The sequence below is a fragment of the Eublepharis macularius genome, chromosome 9 (genome assembly GCF_028583425.1).
Source record: "Eublepharis macularius isolate TG4126 chromosome 9, MPM_Emac_v1.0, whole genome shotgun sequence".
Classification (NCBI taxonomy): domain Eukaryota; kingdom Metazoa; phylum Chordata; class Lepidosauria; order Squamata; family Eublepharidae; genus Eublepharis; species Eublepharis macularius.
In genome coordinates this window covers 38,768,471-38,786,635 of record NC_072798.1, presented here as the reverse complement: position 1 = coordinate 38,786,635, position 18,165 = coordinate 38,768,471, and the positions used below count along the sequence as shown (strand labels likewise).

Below are 18,165 nucleotides of genomic sequence, written 5' to 3'. Positions count from 1 at the left end.
GACAAGCTGGTGCATATGTTGTCTGAAAGAGGGTTACTTTAAAAAAAAAAGGTTGGTCCCCCCTTTTCAAGTACAACTGGGTCCAATTTCAAATTTTCAGGTAATATAAAGCTGTTCAAGTATTATTTTATGAGTGTATATACATGATAAAGCTGTATTACACTGGGTTTCCCATAGAGATTTTCTAAAGATTTCCATAAGCAGGATCCAACAGGAAAATATGATTCCTACCCATGGAAGAGATCCCTACTAGGCTTTTGGCAGTTTGAGTATTGGGCTACTGTGCCTTTGTTGGTTTTGGATCTGAGCCTAAGTTCTCATCCGATTGTTCCCCCATAAGGACAGATGGCCAGAGTATCCAAGCCAAGCAAAGTAAACCATTCTCAGCTTGAGGTGGTGAAGAAGAAGTTGATTTGGTCTGTTTTAATCTCTGATTATAATGTTTTGAAAGAGACTGCTTCCTTGTCCCTGTCAGGTATGAGTTCATACTCTACGGGACTGTCTTTTGTCTCCCCACCCCTTCCTCCTTCAAAGAGAGCACAGGCAGGGAGCACACCACAAACTAGCACAAAATAAACATTAAAAAATTAAGACCCTTGTTATTGCTTTATTAACACAGACCAGTTACTTCTTAGCAAGCAATGAGAACCCCTGCTCTCTCTTGTCTCCCAAACACTGCTCAGTTCAGCCTCTATTTTTTAAGAAACATATATTCACTTTTGAGGAGATGAATTCACCATCTCCTGTCTGTTGACACATTTGGTATTTACTGCCTCATTATATATAGGACAAAGCAACATTTTAAAAATACAAAACAACGCCATCCTTTCCCCCTAAATTAACGGAACTGCTCATGGCTGTTGCAGAAAGGGACCACAGAGGCAGGTATGGCCCCCTTGTTGTGGCAGAGGAAAGGGGTGATCAGTTCTGGGGATAACCATTCCATCCCCCTCCTCCCCTGTGGCATGTGCCTTTCAGTTGAAAGGAGCATGTTGGAAGGGAAGAAGGGCTATTTTCTTTTGTCAGTTCTCCACCAAAGCCCTTTAAAGTAGGTTGCCAACTTTTGAACTGGCCCCTGTAACTGTGCCTTTAACATCACTTTGATCTGTAGCAGTTAGCAAGTGAAAATGTTTTACTTCCATGCCATGAAAAGCTGCCATGAAAAGCTTTACCTCCTGATTCCTGCTGGTCAAGCATTTGTCAAAGACATAGGTTAGGCTGTTTGTTTTTGGTCAGTTGGCAATCTTGATTTTTTAAAAAAATATTTCTCTGAATGCTCTATCCCTGCCTTAACACTGAAAAAAGATAATACTTTCCAGATACCAGTCTTCCTGGCTGAGGGCTTGGTTAGTGATGGGAAAAGAAAGACTGGGTACAAAGGCACCCTAAAAGGGGGACTGAGTCACTGGGGGTGGTTATATAATAGGGAGAGAGACCTTCTGGATTTTGAGTGATGATCTTGGTATGACTGAGCAACTCTCAATAAACCACCTATTACATCCCCTGGACTTCTCTGGTAATCAATCCGCCCTCCATTTGCAAAGCACAGAAAAGGTGAGCAACAACCATTCCAAACATTCACTAGTGAATAAATTATCCATTGTATTGCATATGCGCAAACATTTACACGCACGCACGCACACATGCACGCAAACACACACACACACAGCTTCTGCTGTCCAGCCCCCCAAATGCTAATTGTTTTGAGTAGTTTGACTGTCTGGAGGCATCTGATGGATGGCCATCCCAGAGCCATCAGACTCAATTAGATTATCAATTTATAAAAAGAACAGTCACCCTAGGATTACTCTGAATTTCCACTGGTCAAAAAATAGGAGCCCAAGGTTGGACATAAAGGGCAATTACACTTCACATTTGAGGTTAATTCTGTCCACCACCACCCTTCATTCTCTCATATTTTATTTTTTTGTTCAATATATTTGTAAAAAATAACATACTTTTCTCTAGAGATGATTTTTGCACCTCTGGGCTTCTAAAATAGATTCTTCACAAGTACTGAATGGCAAGGGGGGGAATCCTTAACAACCCCCCCAAAACCCTTAACAGCAAAGAGTGGTTTCCCCTTAGCAGCTTTTTTCTCAGCAAAAAAAGGCAAAATCAACAAAAATCAAAGCACCCAGCAGTTGCCATGTGACTTCTTGCCCATCTTTTAAAGCAATCCTGAATAGTCCTCCACACTCCATGGCCAACTAGGCTGTTCAACTGGGTGGGCAAGATCCTCAGTTAAATATTTGAGGAATATCTTTCACTCTTACCCTTCCTGAGGAACTCCTCTGCACTAAACTCCAGCTGCAGATCTTGTTGTATCCCACCCAGGAACCTCCGTCACAGAGCTAGATGGCTTCTGGAGATTTGGATAACAGTTCTTTATTTTCCAACAGAAGCGTGAACCATTGAGATTTCCTCCCAAAGAGATAAAACCCAGCTTGGTTCCTCCTAATTTGATGTTGAAATTAATTTCCCCCAAAGTCCCTGCCCTTTTTCATGCTTAGCACTTTCTGAAAGTCCTAAGTTCTCTGTAAAAAAAATAAATCATTCTGTATATCTGTACATATATATTTGTATAGCAGAGGAGTAAACGGTTGACTCCAGCCAGTTACTTGGCAAGAGGTTCTCCACACTCTTTAGCCTGGCACTGTTATCTCTGGATTTCCTTTCTCCCACTGTTCGCATTGCAGAAGCAGTGGTCCCATGCATGAGTGGGGTGTTCACATATTGCTTTCGCTCTCTCATGTCTCTGAGGTATAGTACAAAAGTCTTTGTTTTCCACACGCACACACTCACACATACATACACACTGACATACATATTTATATTTTGTGTTGTTTGCTTGTTTCCTTTTCTACAGTTATCCTGTGTGTAACTGCTGTCAGGAAATGGTAGCCAAAAACACACTCTTATTCTGATTTTTTTCTTCCTCCCCGCCCCCAGGGAACCTCATCTATTCCTCTTGCTGACTCCATTTCCCAGCTCCAACTCAGGAGGAACTGGGGAGCTGCGATCCACAGTCCCAAGTCTGTCTGAGCCCAGGTCTGGTACCTCGCCCTCCCTTGGAGAAGGGCTGTTCTTGCAGAAGTCCGTCACCCATGAAGGCATGGATAGAAACCCCCTTGGGTCAACTGAATAGAATTGCTTGGCTTCAGTTGCTGCAGGACCCCGTGAAGAAGGGTTGGAGTGCAGACTGCTGGTGCTGTTGCACTTCTTAACGAGTGCCAGACCTTGGGGTGGAGGGGGCGGCGAGAAGAGAGATGTCAGAGAGAGACTGCTGAGGGTCTCTGACTGCTCACTGTTGTTGCCTCCACCCCTTAAGCTGCTCCCAGCACCCTCCTCGTCAGAAGGGTCCATGGAGTCATGGTAGGTGCAACCGGGGCTGGTGCTCCCGCCACTGCTGTGGCTCCGTTGGTGCCGCCTGATGTTCCGGAGGGTGAAAATTCCTCGGCCCCTCAAGCTCTGCCTTCGAGAGGCAGGGGAAAGTGGTGCCACCAAAGCTCTTTGGGCGGCTGCTGCTGGCACTGGGCACAAAGCTACTGGGAGGTCCAGTGTGCACTGGGGTGAGTCACTGAGGTTCAAGCTGTCCTCCAGGGTGGTCTGCAAGCTGCCTTCTGAGCTGTTGCTCCTGATGTCATCCAGCGAGGTGTCACTCTCAGTGGTCTGCAGAACCGAAAGGTAATAAGAGAAACAAAATGGTTGATTTCTCAGTTCTTATACTGCTGAGTGGGGGCAACACGCTCTTGGTAAGGCATGTGGGGGAAACAACAGCGCCTTAGCTTGCTGTGCCTTCACAGCATTTTTAAATAACTTTAAAATGTCAGCAATGTCCTTGTGGTGGCCATGAGGACGCCATCACGTTTAGTTTGACCCTGAGTGGTAGAACATTTGCTTTGTATTCAATCCCCAGCATCTCCAATTTAAAAGGATCAGGTAGGAGGTGATGTGAAAGAGCTCTGCCTGAGACCCTAACTACTGCCAGGCAGAGTAGACAGAGTACTGACCTTGATAAATCAATCGTTTGATTCAGTAAGCGGCAACTTCATGTATATTAAAACTGCTCTCTGTTGCCCTGCCCCAAACTCCCGCTTGCCTCTTGGCAACAGCGCCTACATGGTGCCGAGCACCTAAAATTAGCACTGTCAGCACCATCACACTGGCTGAAAACATTATTTTGTCCCTTTAAAAATATTAAGGCTGCCTGACTAGATCAGACTGATTTCTATCTCCAGCAGTGGCCAGCAGAGCTTATCCACCCCCAATACTTGTTTCCACTTTTGATATTTTAGAGGTATATTGCTTCTGAACATAGACACTAACTTTCTTGGTTGTTGGGATCAGTTCTTATTGATAGCTCTTTCTTTCATGAAGTTAAACAGAAACAGAGCTGGAAGGGACCAAGGGTCATCTAGTCCCACCCCTGCACATTGCAGGAAATTCACAGCTATCTCCCCCCTCCCTTGCCTCCCCCAGTGACTCCTGCTCTACACCCAGAGGAAAGCTACACAGGACCCTATATGGGATTGGACTGGTGATTACTCTAAATCCTTACCTGGCTGCACTGTCATGCAAATTTATGTATTGACTCATGTGAGCTTTGAAAATCCTTGTATTTAGATAGGCACCGATACAGTGTAAAAATATACAGTGTGTATTGTAATGTAATGGTTATATGAACTTCTTATTGTATTGTTATTTATTGCACTTGAGCACTTTGCACTTTTGAACAATATAAATAGACTTTGTATATATTCTCCTCTCAGTTGTGTGTTTTTTGTACTACACCCAGAGGAAGGCAAAAAACCTCCAGGATACTCAGCCAATCTGGTCTGGGGGAAAATTCCTTCCTGACCTCATAGTGGCAATTGGCATTACCCTAGGAATGAAAGAAAGGGCCATGACAGCCTGGTGCTGGCTCATCTCTTCATGCCCTGCTTCTTCTGATCTGTGTAATTTCATAATGAGTCAAAGAAGTTCTCCTATGCTTTTAAAAACATCCTTTGTTAGTGGCTATTAGAGATGGGCATGAACCAAAATATGAACCAAAGTTTGTCACGAACCAGGCCAGTTTGTGATTCGCGAACCAGCGGTTCATCAGAGCCCATTTCTGACGAACCGCCATGAACTTTAGGGCAGTTCGTTTGGTTCATTTTTTGGTTTGTCACTGCAGACAGCCTGGTGCTAATCAATCAATTTCCTAGGCAACGGGGGTTCGGCTTTCTGCAGACCTTCTGCTGACCTGGAAGTGACCTTCTGCTGACCCGTAACTGGTGATTTGCTGGCCCAGAAGTGACGTTTTCACAAACCAAAATGAACCGATTCGTGAACTGGGGCAGGTTTGTGAAAGTTCATGGTTCATGAAATGTGATGAACCACGAACCACATGGTTCATTTTTTTTCTGGTTTGTGCCCATCTCTAGTGGCTGTTATCACATCTTGCAGTAATGTACATGAAGTAATTACAGTTTGTGTAAAGAAATCCTTTCTGTATAACCTGAGCCCATCACCAGTCAAGTATATTGAGCGAGCCTCATTTCTCTTAAATCACTCTCTCCTTGCTCAGCATAATTTTATAAATCTCTATCAAGCCATCCCCTTGGGGCTAGGCTAGACATGATGAGGGGAAGGGGAATCTATGTATATTTATACACATATCCAACCATTTAAGAAGGTGGGGAGGCCATTTAAAATGAAGTAGGTGGGTGTGGGAGCTAAATTCTGTCCCTGCCATTATCTCATTACGGCTTACCTGAAGCCGCGCCATGCCACAACGTTGAGGATTGTGCCGGGGAAAACACAAAATATCGCGTTTTCTCGTGCGAGTTTTGTGCGACGTCGTGCAAAACTCGTGCAAGAAAACGCGATATTTTGCGTTTTCCCTGGCACGATCCGCAACGTTGCGGCATGGCACGGCTTCAGGTAAGCCATGTGGAAACGGCCCTGGATTATAACGGCTGAAAGCTATGAAGCACAACAAGGGAAGGTGAGGTAGGGTTCTGCTTCCCTCGACTCTACTCTCCATTTTTGTTAAGAAATAGTGTCCCCTTTTAGTCATCAATAGGTGAACTTGTATATAAATTCACATGGATCCACCCGTCACATCTAGTGTGGCCATGAGTCATCTTTCACTGGCCTGTATCCTGTATGTGTCGAAGGCTAGTACTACATAGTAGGCAAGTCGATGTAATAATGAGAGATTTCAATTTTCCTCGCATCGATTGTCTCAAACTGTGACAAAATAGAGGATTAGTTAAAAGGAAACTGAAAAGAAGAGTCGGGCCAAGTCTCTTAAGGATGCTTGAGAATTATTTAAAATCACCGTAGAAGAAGCTCAGCAAGACTGTATATCACTGACTAAGAAGGGTAGAAGCAAAAGCAAGAGGCCTATGTAGTTAATGCGTGGTGCCAATGAAGCCATGAAAGTCAAGAAGGCTCTCTTCAGAAAGCAGAAGTCAAATCCACTTGGGGAAAGTTTAAGGAAGCATGGATTCTGGTAAAAGAAATGCAAGCAAAAGGGGATGGGATGGAGGAGTGCATTGCTAGAAGCATTAGGGCAGATACATCAGGAGCATAAAACCAGGAAGACAAACTGTTGGACCGTTTGATTACAAAGATATGAGAGGAGAACAGGGAGACTGTTGATATACTGAACAAATTCTTTTTATCTATCTTCACAATGGAAAATATTCCTCAGCCAAATTTGTCAGGGAAGCTGTGTGAAGAATTTAATCAAACAGAAGTTTCTAAAAAAGTTCTAGGGCTCATTGACAAATTAAAAATTAACAAATCATCAAGTCCAGATAATATAACTCTAGAATTCTTTACAGATGCAAAAATGAAATTGCTGGTCTTCTAACAAAAAATATGTAATTTGTCATTTACATCAGTCTTTACCCCAGAAGATTGGAAAATAACCACTGCCACCCAGGGGATACCCAGGAAGTTATAGACGTTAGTTTAACATTTGTACTTGGTAAATTGGTAGGAAAAGTTATTAAAGACACAATTGTTACATGCACAGAAGAACAAGCCTTGCAGAAGGGGAATTCACATGGCTTCACCAATCACCAAACTGAGTGAATGAGCAACAAAAAACAGCAGGGGGAATTTCAGTGTGATCAAGTGCAAGGTGTTGCACATTGGCCTAATATCCTAATTTTATGTATATGCTGATGAGGTCTGAGTTGGCAATCACAGATCAAGAGAAGGATCTTAGGACTGTGGTGGATAACTCTTTGAAATGTTGACTCTGTTGCAATTATGATAAAAAGGCAAATTCCATTTGAGAATCTAATTGCTGGTATAGTGATGCTCATATACAAAATTGCTGATGTGTCTACATTTGGAATACAGGTCCTTTCCACACGACCTTAATGGGACGGCCTGCTAACAGAACTTTGGCAGATTATTTCACTCATTACATACATCATTGTTTCCCATGAGCGAGCAGGTCGTGATGATCCTGGTTTTTAAGCGTTTTGTTCCGTATTCATTTTTGATGCCACTTTTTTCATGTAATTATATACTGTATCAATGCATCTGGAGGCTTTTTTCACTTCAGAAGAGCCCTCCCACAAATCTCCAACCCCTCCTACCCCCAGACGCATGTGAGCATCTGGCTCGCATGCGCAATCATATAACTCCTCCCCCCCTTTTGAACTTTTTAAAACAGTCCTTGTGCTATTACAGTAAAGGGAATCATGCTGCAGTATTTGCTACACTGGATCACTTAGCAATCCGACTGTCAATTACAACGGGTCCTAGCAGCACTACTCCCCCCCCAATGCCTACCCCACTGACATCAGTCGAAGGGGGGGTCGGGGAAAAAATCAGGGGCTCCTTTTCCTCTGGCCCCTTGACTGCCACTGAGTTTGTACACGGCCCTTCTAAGGCCCTGCGTAGGCGATGGGGAGCCCCACCCCGGCTGCTGTAGGACCTTGGGAGGGCCTCGCCGCTATGCTGAGCCTTTCCATGTCTCCTTCTAAGGAGGCAGTGGGGAGGCAAACCGTTTTGCCCCCGACTCGCTTCTTATCCCTGTGTACTACGCCTGCATGGGGATAAGGAGTGAGTGGTCATGGAATTGTGCAATCGCGCTACTCTACTGTTCGCATATTTATGAAACACTTTTGCATTTAAAACTTTGAGTGGGAAATCAATGGTAGTTTCTACAGAAGCTGAAAGATGGGACAATGGTATAGTGCAATCCCACATGTGCTCAAAAAAAAAGGAAAATTGGGCAGGAATGCACCAATGTCATTTGTGACGAGGCACAGATGAAGAACACATTTCCTGTTTTGGGACCTTTTTCCCGCAACAAACACCCACAAAACATGCATGAGGACAATGTATGTGAAAGGTGAGTTCTTGAAGTGGACTGGGAAGACACGGCTTTGGGACAGGGAAAATCCGAAAAAATTGGAGCATGTGGAAGTGACCACTGTGTACAGTTCTGGTTGCTACATCTCAAAAGGATATGAGCTGGAAAAGTGCATTACAGAGCAACCAAAATGATCATGGGGTTGGAATGTCTGCTGAAAGAGGCACCTAAAACATCTCAGGCGTTTGAATTTAAAAAAAAAGGTGACCAAGGGGTGACATTAAAGGTCTACAGAAACTCTGCATATTGTAGATAAAACTGGCAAAATGATGAAATCCATAAATGAATGTGAAGCGCTCCAGGAGGTTCTCTACAAACTAAGTGGGCAACCATTTGCCAACTGAAGTTCAATTTATGTAAATCTAAGCAGTTGCAAATTGGATCAAAAAAACCCAGGTATACGCTAATGGAGTCTGAACTTGCTGATACTAAGAGGGAAAGAGACCTTTGGGTCATAGTGTATAGTTCAATGAAATGTCAGCTCAGTGTGCTGCCGGAGTGAAAAGGGCAAACTCTATGCTGGGGATCATTAGAAAGGGGATTGAAATAAATATTATTTATTTCAATTTATTTCAATATTATAATGCCCCTATATAGATCTATATTGTAGCCTCATTTGGAATACTGTGTGCAGTTCTGGTTACCCTACCTCAAAAAGGACATTACAGAAGCAGAAAAAGTACAGAAGAGGGCAACCAACATGGTTAAAGGGTTGGAGCACCTTTACTATGAGATAAGGCTGAAGAGTTTGGGACTTTTCAGTTTAGAAAAGAGACAAGGGCGACATGATAGAGGTTTATAAAATTATGCAAATGGTATAAAGTGTGGAAAGATAATTTTTTCTCCCTCTCCTAAAATGCTAGAACTTGAGGGCATTCAACTTGATGGGCAGTGGATTTAGGACAGAAAAAAGGAAATATCTTTTTACTCAACAAGTGATTAAATCATAGAATTTGCTGCCAGAGGATGTAATGATGGCCACAGGCACAGACAGCTTTAAAGGGTGATTAGACAGATACATGGAGGGTAAGTCCTTCAAGTCTACTAGCATGGTGGCTGAAGGGAACCTCCATGTTCAGAGGCAGTAAACCTCTGAATATCAGTGCCAGGAGGCAACGTCAGCTGAAGGCCTCAGCCTCTATGCCCTGTTGTTGGCCCTCCAGGGTAACGGGTAGGCCACTGTGTGAGACAGGACGCTAACTAGACAGATCACTGGTCTGATTCAGCAAGGCTCTTTTTATGTTGTTAACTTTTCTCACTCTGCCATAGTAAGAGAACTTGGGGTAACCTTATGAAACTGATTAGCAGTAGATTCAAGACTGACAAAAGGATGAACTGCTTCACACAAACTTGTGGAATTCATTGCCATGTGATATGGTAATATCCACTGGCTTAGATATATTTAATGGAGAATATGGCCTACCATTGGCTATTAGCCATGATAGCCAAATAAGGCAGATCAACAAACAGACATTGTACAAGTACGCTTGATGTCACTCAAGTATCCTGTGTGGCATAAAACTGATGAACACAGCTACAGGACACAACTAGATGTCACCTGCATGTTACTTCACATATGTGAAAACAATTACAGGAGAATAGAATACCAGTGTACCATAGAACATCTTTTTTTTGTATCAAAAAGCATCTTTTTTTGCTCATGGCCACAGGAGGGTAACATGTCAAACTATAGACAGGTGAATAACTGGCAGGAATAGGAGACCTTACCTGGTGGAGAAGCGAGCAGTTCACTCTTGGAGCTTGCAATGATGCCCAGGAAGCCTGAAGAGAGATTTTAGGGAGATTCTCTGGGCGGGAAGCTTTATCCTGACCTGGCTGATTGGCAGAGACAACTGGATGGAAAAACTCTGCTGGAACTGGTAACTGAGGATTGGCTGTATCTGTGGAGAAGGGAGTAGAAGGACTTGTCGGTCTCAGGGGAGGAAGAGATCAACAAAGAAGGAGAAATGGTCAAGAGTCCAGCTTTCAGATCCATGGTCAGATTAATGAGAGAAAATAGGTCAAAAGACTCCAGCCTGCTTGTGACCAAGCTTGCCATCACTCCTTTCCTATGATGGCCAACACAGGAAACGACTGCTGCACAGCTCTTGAACCGCTCACTTTTCCTACCTGGCACTTCCAACAAGGAGTGAACTCCCCCCACCCCCGAATGTTGCATGCTCACCAGAAGTTTTATGGGTAGGCAGCACCTTGCTGCTCCCACTGTACTTCCTGTTCTGTCTAATTACTGAGTAGACTCAGGAGGACTCGGAGATGAGAAGTCCATTTATTTGTCTACTGAGGGAAGATCAACCAATACCAAAGAAAAGATAGCGGATAATATGCAAACAGCCTCTTTAAGTTATAGGCAAACTGTCCATCAGCACATCAACTTGAGGGTCTGTGACAACAGTCCAAGGTTGATCTCCCTTTGTTGTGTGGCATTATTTTGAGGGCCTTCTAACCTTAGAAGAGAAAGTCAAAAGAGATGGTAATTCCTGTCCTGTCACTCACTTCACTCACTCACTTCATTGGGAGACATTGTGCCGTTCACTATCAGTTATCCTAACCCACTTCATAGGGTGGTTGCAAGAATAAAATTTATTCTTATGTTATGCTACCTGAGTTTTTTCTAATAAATGAATAAATATTGCAAAGGCCAGGAAGTTGAATTTGCATACTAGTTTGAAGGACCACAAAAGACCTGGGGCAGAGCCATTTTGCATCCTAGAAGCATTGATGAAACATTAGAACATCCTAGAAGCATTGACGAAACATTGCTAGAATCAATGAGAATTAATAATACAGAAATTATTATTTGTGTTGCAGATAATATGTTCTACACTAAGACTTCCTAAGGCAGACTCTGCTTTCAGGGCCACATCTCATAAAATATTGGCTTCTTGGCTACAACTATTCCAAGGACAAAACATACATTTATTGTGTTAATTATGAAGGCTGCATGTCATTTTACTTTTTGAAATACATTGAATAGGTAAAAGGGAAAGGGCTGAGAAAAACAGCCATTTATCTATATACAAGAATTGGTACAATGTGCATATATTTGTCACAAGTTATATGTACCCAAGCATAAAATGTATAATTAAAATAAAGCTCACAAAACAACTGGATAGCTCTGTGTTGCGCTATAGTATGGTCCAGGGGCACAGTGGGGTGATGCCTACCTTGATTGTTCTCATTCTTCAGCCAAGACTGGACTGGACTGAAAGGGATTTCTTCCATTTCACGTAAGTAACTTTCTGGAGCTGGGGAAGCTTCTGAGTTTGTCGAAGGGAGGAGACAGTCCTCCAAATCTCCCATCCCCTGGGAGCTGGGACTGCCCAGATCATCCTAGTTACAGTAAAGACGATGCCTTATGAAATTTTGAATGCACACACAAAAAAAGAGGAGAAGGAACAAAACCAATCCAGTCTTTGAGTAATAGGGAATTTTGCAGGATTTATTTGACAGCTATAGTCAAATATGTGTAGAATTTGCCTGGAACAGAAGGAAGGGCCTAGTGGTGGTGCAGTATTTGCATTGGACAGTCGGATGATAACAGCCTCTCCCCCCGCCAGTCAACTGTTTCCTTACTTTACCCTGTCTTAATGGCTGTATCCCACTAACACCTGCAGGACTGACACCCTACCTAACACATACATACGCATATACTGTATATTTGCAGATTTGTGGAGAATGTCTATTCTATATCTGTTTCCCTACTCAAATACGTACACAAACACCATTCTCACTATTTATTTGGCTTGAGAGCGAAACTTGGAGTTATGGAGTAGGGTTGTCTCTCTGTGTGTATCAGAGTACCTGCAGCACTCTGAATTGGGGCAATTTGTTTTGCATAGTCACAAAAATTCAGCCACATCCAAATTCTTTCCCTGGAATAATTACAGCAAAAAAAAGAAACAAGCTGTGCACACAGGGCCTTGTGTTTAATGAAGGAGGCCATATCAGATAGCATCATCAATCAAGGAGGCATTCAAGCAACACCACCTAATTGTGTTTTTATAATTGTATAATTATATGTGTTTATGTATTTTGTTTAATTGTCTGATATATTGTATATGTGTGTATTTTTAAATGCTGTTTTGAGTGCGGCGTAGAAATTTTTAAAATAAACAAAAATAATTGAACATTAGGGAAAAGTCACCCGTTCCCCGCCCCCATTTCCTGGCCTGCTTGAATTTGCTCCCAGAGGAAAAGCTTGGTCTATCATTATTCCAGGGGAGGCCAGTCATTCTTTTAATGGAAGATGGCAAAGGTAAAGCACTGGAATATGCAGGCAACCAAGTCCAATTCTCAGCATGTTTCTACCTTAGTTTCCTTAGGGCTCAGATGATCAACGCTGTGGTTGTCTTCATCATCCCCTAGCAGTATAGAAGACTTATCAGAGCTGAGCGATAAGCCTTCCATTTCAGCCAACTGGACCTGCAGTAAGGGAAAGACACTGTCATCACAACTGAACTTTATCTCACCTCTTAACTAATTACAGTGGTTTAAGAAAGGGTCTCAAGACAAGAAGAAATACATGATGCTTATGGAGTCCTAACCCAATTCTGCATACGATGAAACAGCTGGTTTCTGGAATGAAACAAAAACATCCCCATTCTGGAATTTCTCATGGACCATCCCAGCTGGATGCATTCACTGTTAATGCCTTCTTTGACAGCAAGATAAAAGAGAGAATCTTCAGCCATAGGGATTTTGGCACCATCTTCCATCACTTTGGGAATAGGTGATTGTGCTCTGATGAAGATACATAGGGATGGTCCAAAATAAGGATAATTTGGTCTGCCCTGAAGCCAGATCAAGACTCTTTGCCATGAAGCTACCTATTGTTCTGCATAAGTAAGATCATAATGGTGATACCTTCATTTCATCAGCAGCAGCAACCACGCTTTATGCTATCCATGCCAAAATCATGCAGGTGATCATCTCTCATCTTTGCCTTTCTCAATTATTTCCTTCTGTGATCCCCGATTCTTCATTTCTTCCAGTTTTGGTGTACTAGTACCAGAACTAAGGATTATCCAGCCCTCTGCAGCCATTTGTTCCCCCTTCTGGGATTTTCTCTTCATTCCACTTAACAAGAACTTCTTCCTTGTTTTCAAGTCTCTGCTCCTATGTCTTTATACCTCTCATTTCCCTTCCCACTATTACAACCTGCCATCATCCCTTCATCTTCTCCTACTTCATTCCTCAGATCAGATTTTCCTTTTATTTTTTCTCTGACCCAGCCCACCTACTCTTCTTCTTCAAAACATGCCTCCTTCACTTAGTGCTTGTCTCTAGAAAACTTCCACTCATTTGTTCTGGCATTTGATCTTTTCTGGTTATGTTCTATCGGCATTATCTTGTCCTAGTTTGTAGGGCTCCTCGGGCAAGGCTCTTGCTTTCCAGTGTTTGTGCAGATCTGTGTGTACACATGTGGTATATGTAAATAGTGACAGCAGATGATATGGAGAGCTGATGGCTTTGGACAGGAAGTATAACAGAATCAGTGGCAGTGCCATCTGTTAGGACTCCTTCAGACCGATAGTTTATTTGGAATGAATGGAAGAAATGTTTGAAGTAGATTTCCTAACAGGTAATCCACCTTCATGATGAAATCCAGCACAAAGACACAATGACTGCAATCTGCATACCACAAGCACCATTGCACTTCCATGGAAACTATCTACTGAACTATCCTGGTTAAAATATTGTGGATTATGGACACAAACCAATGCATATTATGTGCGATTAAATCCATTTCAGATCAATGGGATTTTCACATGCTAGGTTGTGTCCAGTGTTATGTAAATATAATATTTCACCAAATACAAGCAACACCAACACACCCAATAATTAAAGAGGAAGAAAAAAATGAAAACCACAATGACACCACATCAACACAAAACACAACTAATCAGTCACAATGTCTACACATATGCAGAAAGCAGAATAATTGTATAGCCACTAAGCAACTACATTTTGTCAACTATCGCACTCAAACAAATATATCAAATTACCCTTAACTCTGCTCCTGTTAAGGATATAGATTGAATTAATAGCTAGCTACTATAATACTGCTGGATAACTTGTCCTGTCTTGTCCTAACTATTTCAAATCCCCTGTAACAGCACACATTAGGCTACTTCGTTGTACTGTTGTTTTGCAAAATGAGACACTATTTCCAGGAAAAAAGGAAGTATTTTGCTCAAAACTAAAATACACAAATATTTGCTTACAGGACTTGTAATGCCAATTAAACACTTTGCGCCACTAATACAAACTGCTAGTGTATATGTACATTTCATGGAGACAGATAATGAGATTAAAGTGATGTCATGAAAAGTGCAGAAAAGTTAGTAGTGCAGTAAGACAATGTCTTACATTTTAACATTTCAGCTTTGGAAGACACCATAATATTTAAATATTTTTATTATTTGTAAAAAGGACAAAAATCTCAAATGAATATAGATAATATATAATATTGCTTTTTCAGTGTGGGACAATATATATCTTTCAACCCAGGGCTTCTGCTGAACAGAGCATCCTCATGTTAAATCCTGAAAAGGAGAAAGCGTAGTGTAACAGTTCTATAAATAAATCAATGGAGTTCCATATGTAGTTCTGAAGGGTAGCAGGAAATGTTTTAAATATTTAGATTAATTGGTATATTTACTATTACAATATGGTAGAATATTTTTGAGGATACATTTGGCATCCTTTTGCTGCAACTTAAAATTTGTATCCTTTTGCTGCAACTAAAATTAGGGCTGATTCACATGATACAAAATCCTCATAGATCCACAAGGATTTTATATCAAATGTGCCCCAGGAGTGTCTCCCAGGCATGTAAAGGCTGTATACTGATCACAACTGTGGTGTGCATGGAGAAGGGGCTTCAATAGAGCCTGGAGATCTCCCAGGTTACAACTGATCTTCAGATGACAAAGATCAGTTCCCCTGGAGAAAATGGATACTTTGAAGTGTGGGCTATGTGGCATTATAGCCAATGAAGTCTCACATCTCACCAAACCCCACCCTCCCCAGGTTCCCTCCCCAAATCTCTGGGAATTTCCTAACTCAGAGATGGCCACTAGAGATGGGCATGAAATGGGAAAAAAACAAACCCTGAGTTTTGAGGTTTGTTGCATTCCACAAATCACGAACTTTCATGAAATTGTCCCATTTCATGAAACAATTGGTTAGGTTTGTGATTAGTCAGATCCTGGGGCCCTACAAGAGCCCCATTCATACCCAGAGATGCCAAACTCACAGGGAGACTTCAAAGGTACCCTCACCCAACAACCTTCCCAGCAAGGATAAGAGCAGAAAATAAGAGTTTTTTCAGTCTCTTTTGAAGCAGCAGCAAATCCAGCCAAAAGCTCCCAAATCCACTCTCTTTCACTCAAATTCCAGCAACAGCTCCTCCCTCTCCCTCTGTCTACTGGAACTGAAAGCAGGAGGTACAGAGCTGTGCCTTATATAAGAAATGTTCATATAGAGCAGAACAGGAGCTCTCTGGTTGGCAGATAGACCTGCCTAACAGGGTTTGGAGGGATGAGATTGGTGTTCCCACGACTACTGAAGGCCCGTCTCCCCCCTGCTTGTTGCTCTCATAGAACAGAATGGGAGATTGGGGTTTCCATGGCAACAAAAGGTTTGCAGTCATTCTGGGCCTATGTTGCCTAGAGAATCAATGGATTGGCACCAGTCTGTCCAGCATTACAAAGTACTCACAAATTGAACGAATCAGCCCTCAAATTCGTGGATTTTGTGAAAAACGCAGCCCCATGAAACACGTTTTCGCAATACATGAATCGGCCCGATTTGTCATGAAATTTGATTCAAATGTGAAATTTGATTCATATTTGTGCCCATGTCTATTGGCCACCCTAGGCTTAGCCTTCTCTGTCTGGTGCCATTTTCACCTAATGAAAGATCTTGGGGAGCTGCTATTTGCTTTGGTTGGAATGCATAAGCATCCTTATATGTAAGTTTCCCAACTAGCTAGACACATACATCTCCAATGCAGGAACAGTTAGATGTAGGTCTAAGGAGTAAGAATGGCTTAGAAGGTCCAAGGAGTTTGGCCAGGCAGTTGTCCCAGATTCAAGTCTAGCTGTTCCTGTGCTACAAAGATGTCCTTCACTGGTCATTTTCTTAATGCTTTCTTAAACACATTGTTGAAACCCATGTAGGGAAAATGCAGTTTTGGAAAACAACCCATTGATTTCCAGAGTACAATTATTCTGATTCCATTTTCAGCTGGAGGGCCCAGAGTAATAGAAAATGTAATCCAAAGTCTCTGGGAGCAGAGTCAAGCTACTTCACTGGGCCAAAAAAACTAATGGATGTAGCTTTTAAATCAGACACTTCTGAGTCACTCTAATGCATCAGATGGATCACTTCACAGCTGATTTGTAAACAGTTTCAAGAATTTTGCTGAGTCTGCATCACTGCTTCAGCATGAGTGAATCTTAGGTAGGAGAGACCTAATGGCCAAGGACTATGAATTGGCTCACTGTAGGAGCAGATACTGCTGTTTAGAAGAGATGCTTACTCAGAATGATGGATGACACATGCATGTATGGTTTTAAATATAAATTATGCATCTTGTATATCATTGTTGACTGGATACTATATAATGTATTGGAACTATATCGGGATGTCTTTTTCTGCTTCTCAGTTGCATCCTGTTTTATTTGGTTCTAAAGATTTTCCTTCTTCAAGTGACTGCATGGGTTGTCTGTGTAATCAGGCCCTCCCTCCATCTGTAATAACTAGGCAATATATGGATGCAAGCCCATAAAGTCTGGCATGGTTTAAGAATATCTGTTATAGCAAAGAGATATAATTTCCATGTAGAAAAATGGGTGTACATCATGATCTTCAAAGTGTGGTACATGTGATTTTTTTTCTCCACAAATGCAATGCTTTTATACCTACTTATTTGCATCGCATTATATATAATTCGTATTGAAAAATGCTATTGCATTATATCAAACATTAGCGTGCACATGTTTACCTACAGAGAGAAAAGGTACAGTAGTCCTGCAGAAATCAAATTGTGCAGAGTTAAATATTGATTACCACAGGGCTTAATGAAACAGAACTTTTCATGGGGTGTGCCCTATAGTTCTGATCTGTGGGTCCTGAATAGACATGCTAAAGTTCAAGAGTGTGAATTATTCTCTTCCCCCGGATTTTCTCCATCTCTATTGCATTAACCATTTCATGCAATAGGTTGCACTACTGGAGCTATAATGGAAGTATATAATGCTATATGAAGAGTAACAACTTCTAGCACATATATTAGGGGCTTGATGGATTAAAGCTTATGACAGTGAGCTCTATGATTCTCTGTGAACTTAATTATTTAATTCACAATATATTTTCACTGCTCCTCTAAATTCACGTAGTAATTTTTTTAATACGCTAAACAATTTTTTGAAAAATCTTCCAGTGATCAAAGACACTAGTAATGTTATGAAAAATTTTCTAAATGCCTGATAAAACTATGCTACATCTTTCAATATTATAAAATCTAAAACCCTCACCTCAGGGACATAAAGCCAATCTAGTCTTTTGTTTGTACAGATGTGGTAGAGCAATCTACCAGCGAGATTCTTGGAACTTTCCAGTGAATTTTTGTGACTTTTTAAAAATTTGTGCCACTAAAGCATGCACATTTATAGAAGAGAAATGGCAGTGAATGGTTGTGTTACCTGTGATGTTGCTGTGATGATATTCGAGAATGATATGAGTTCCTGACA

General features: G+C 41.8%; 1 protein-coding gene across 1 annotated transcript in view; it reads right to left on the bottom strand.

Annotated features, from left to right (window-relative positions):
* Positions 1-2,958: 2,958 nt before the first annotated feature.
* CACNA1I (calcium voltage-gated channel subunit alpha1 I) overlaps positions 2,959-18,165 on the bottom strand; it is a 367,159-nt gene continuing 351,952 nt past the window's right edge. The window contains exons 33-36 of the mRNA XM_054988139.1: positions 12,716-12,829; positions 11,568-11,737; positions 10,115-10,310; positions 2,959-3,672 (exon numbers count right to left, since the gene is read on the bottom strand). Coding sequence (XP_054844114.1) covers positions 2,959-3,672; positions 10,115-10,310; positions 11,568-11,737; positions 12,716-12,829 — 1,194 coding nt within the window. The remainder of the gene's footprint in view (positions 3,673-10,114; positions 10,311-11,567; positions 11,738-12,715; positions 12,830-18,165) is intronic.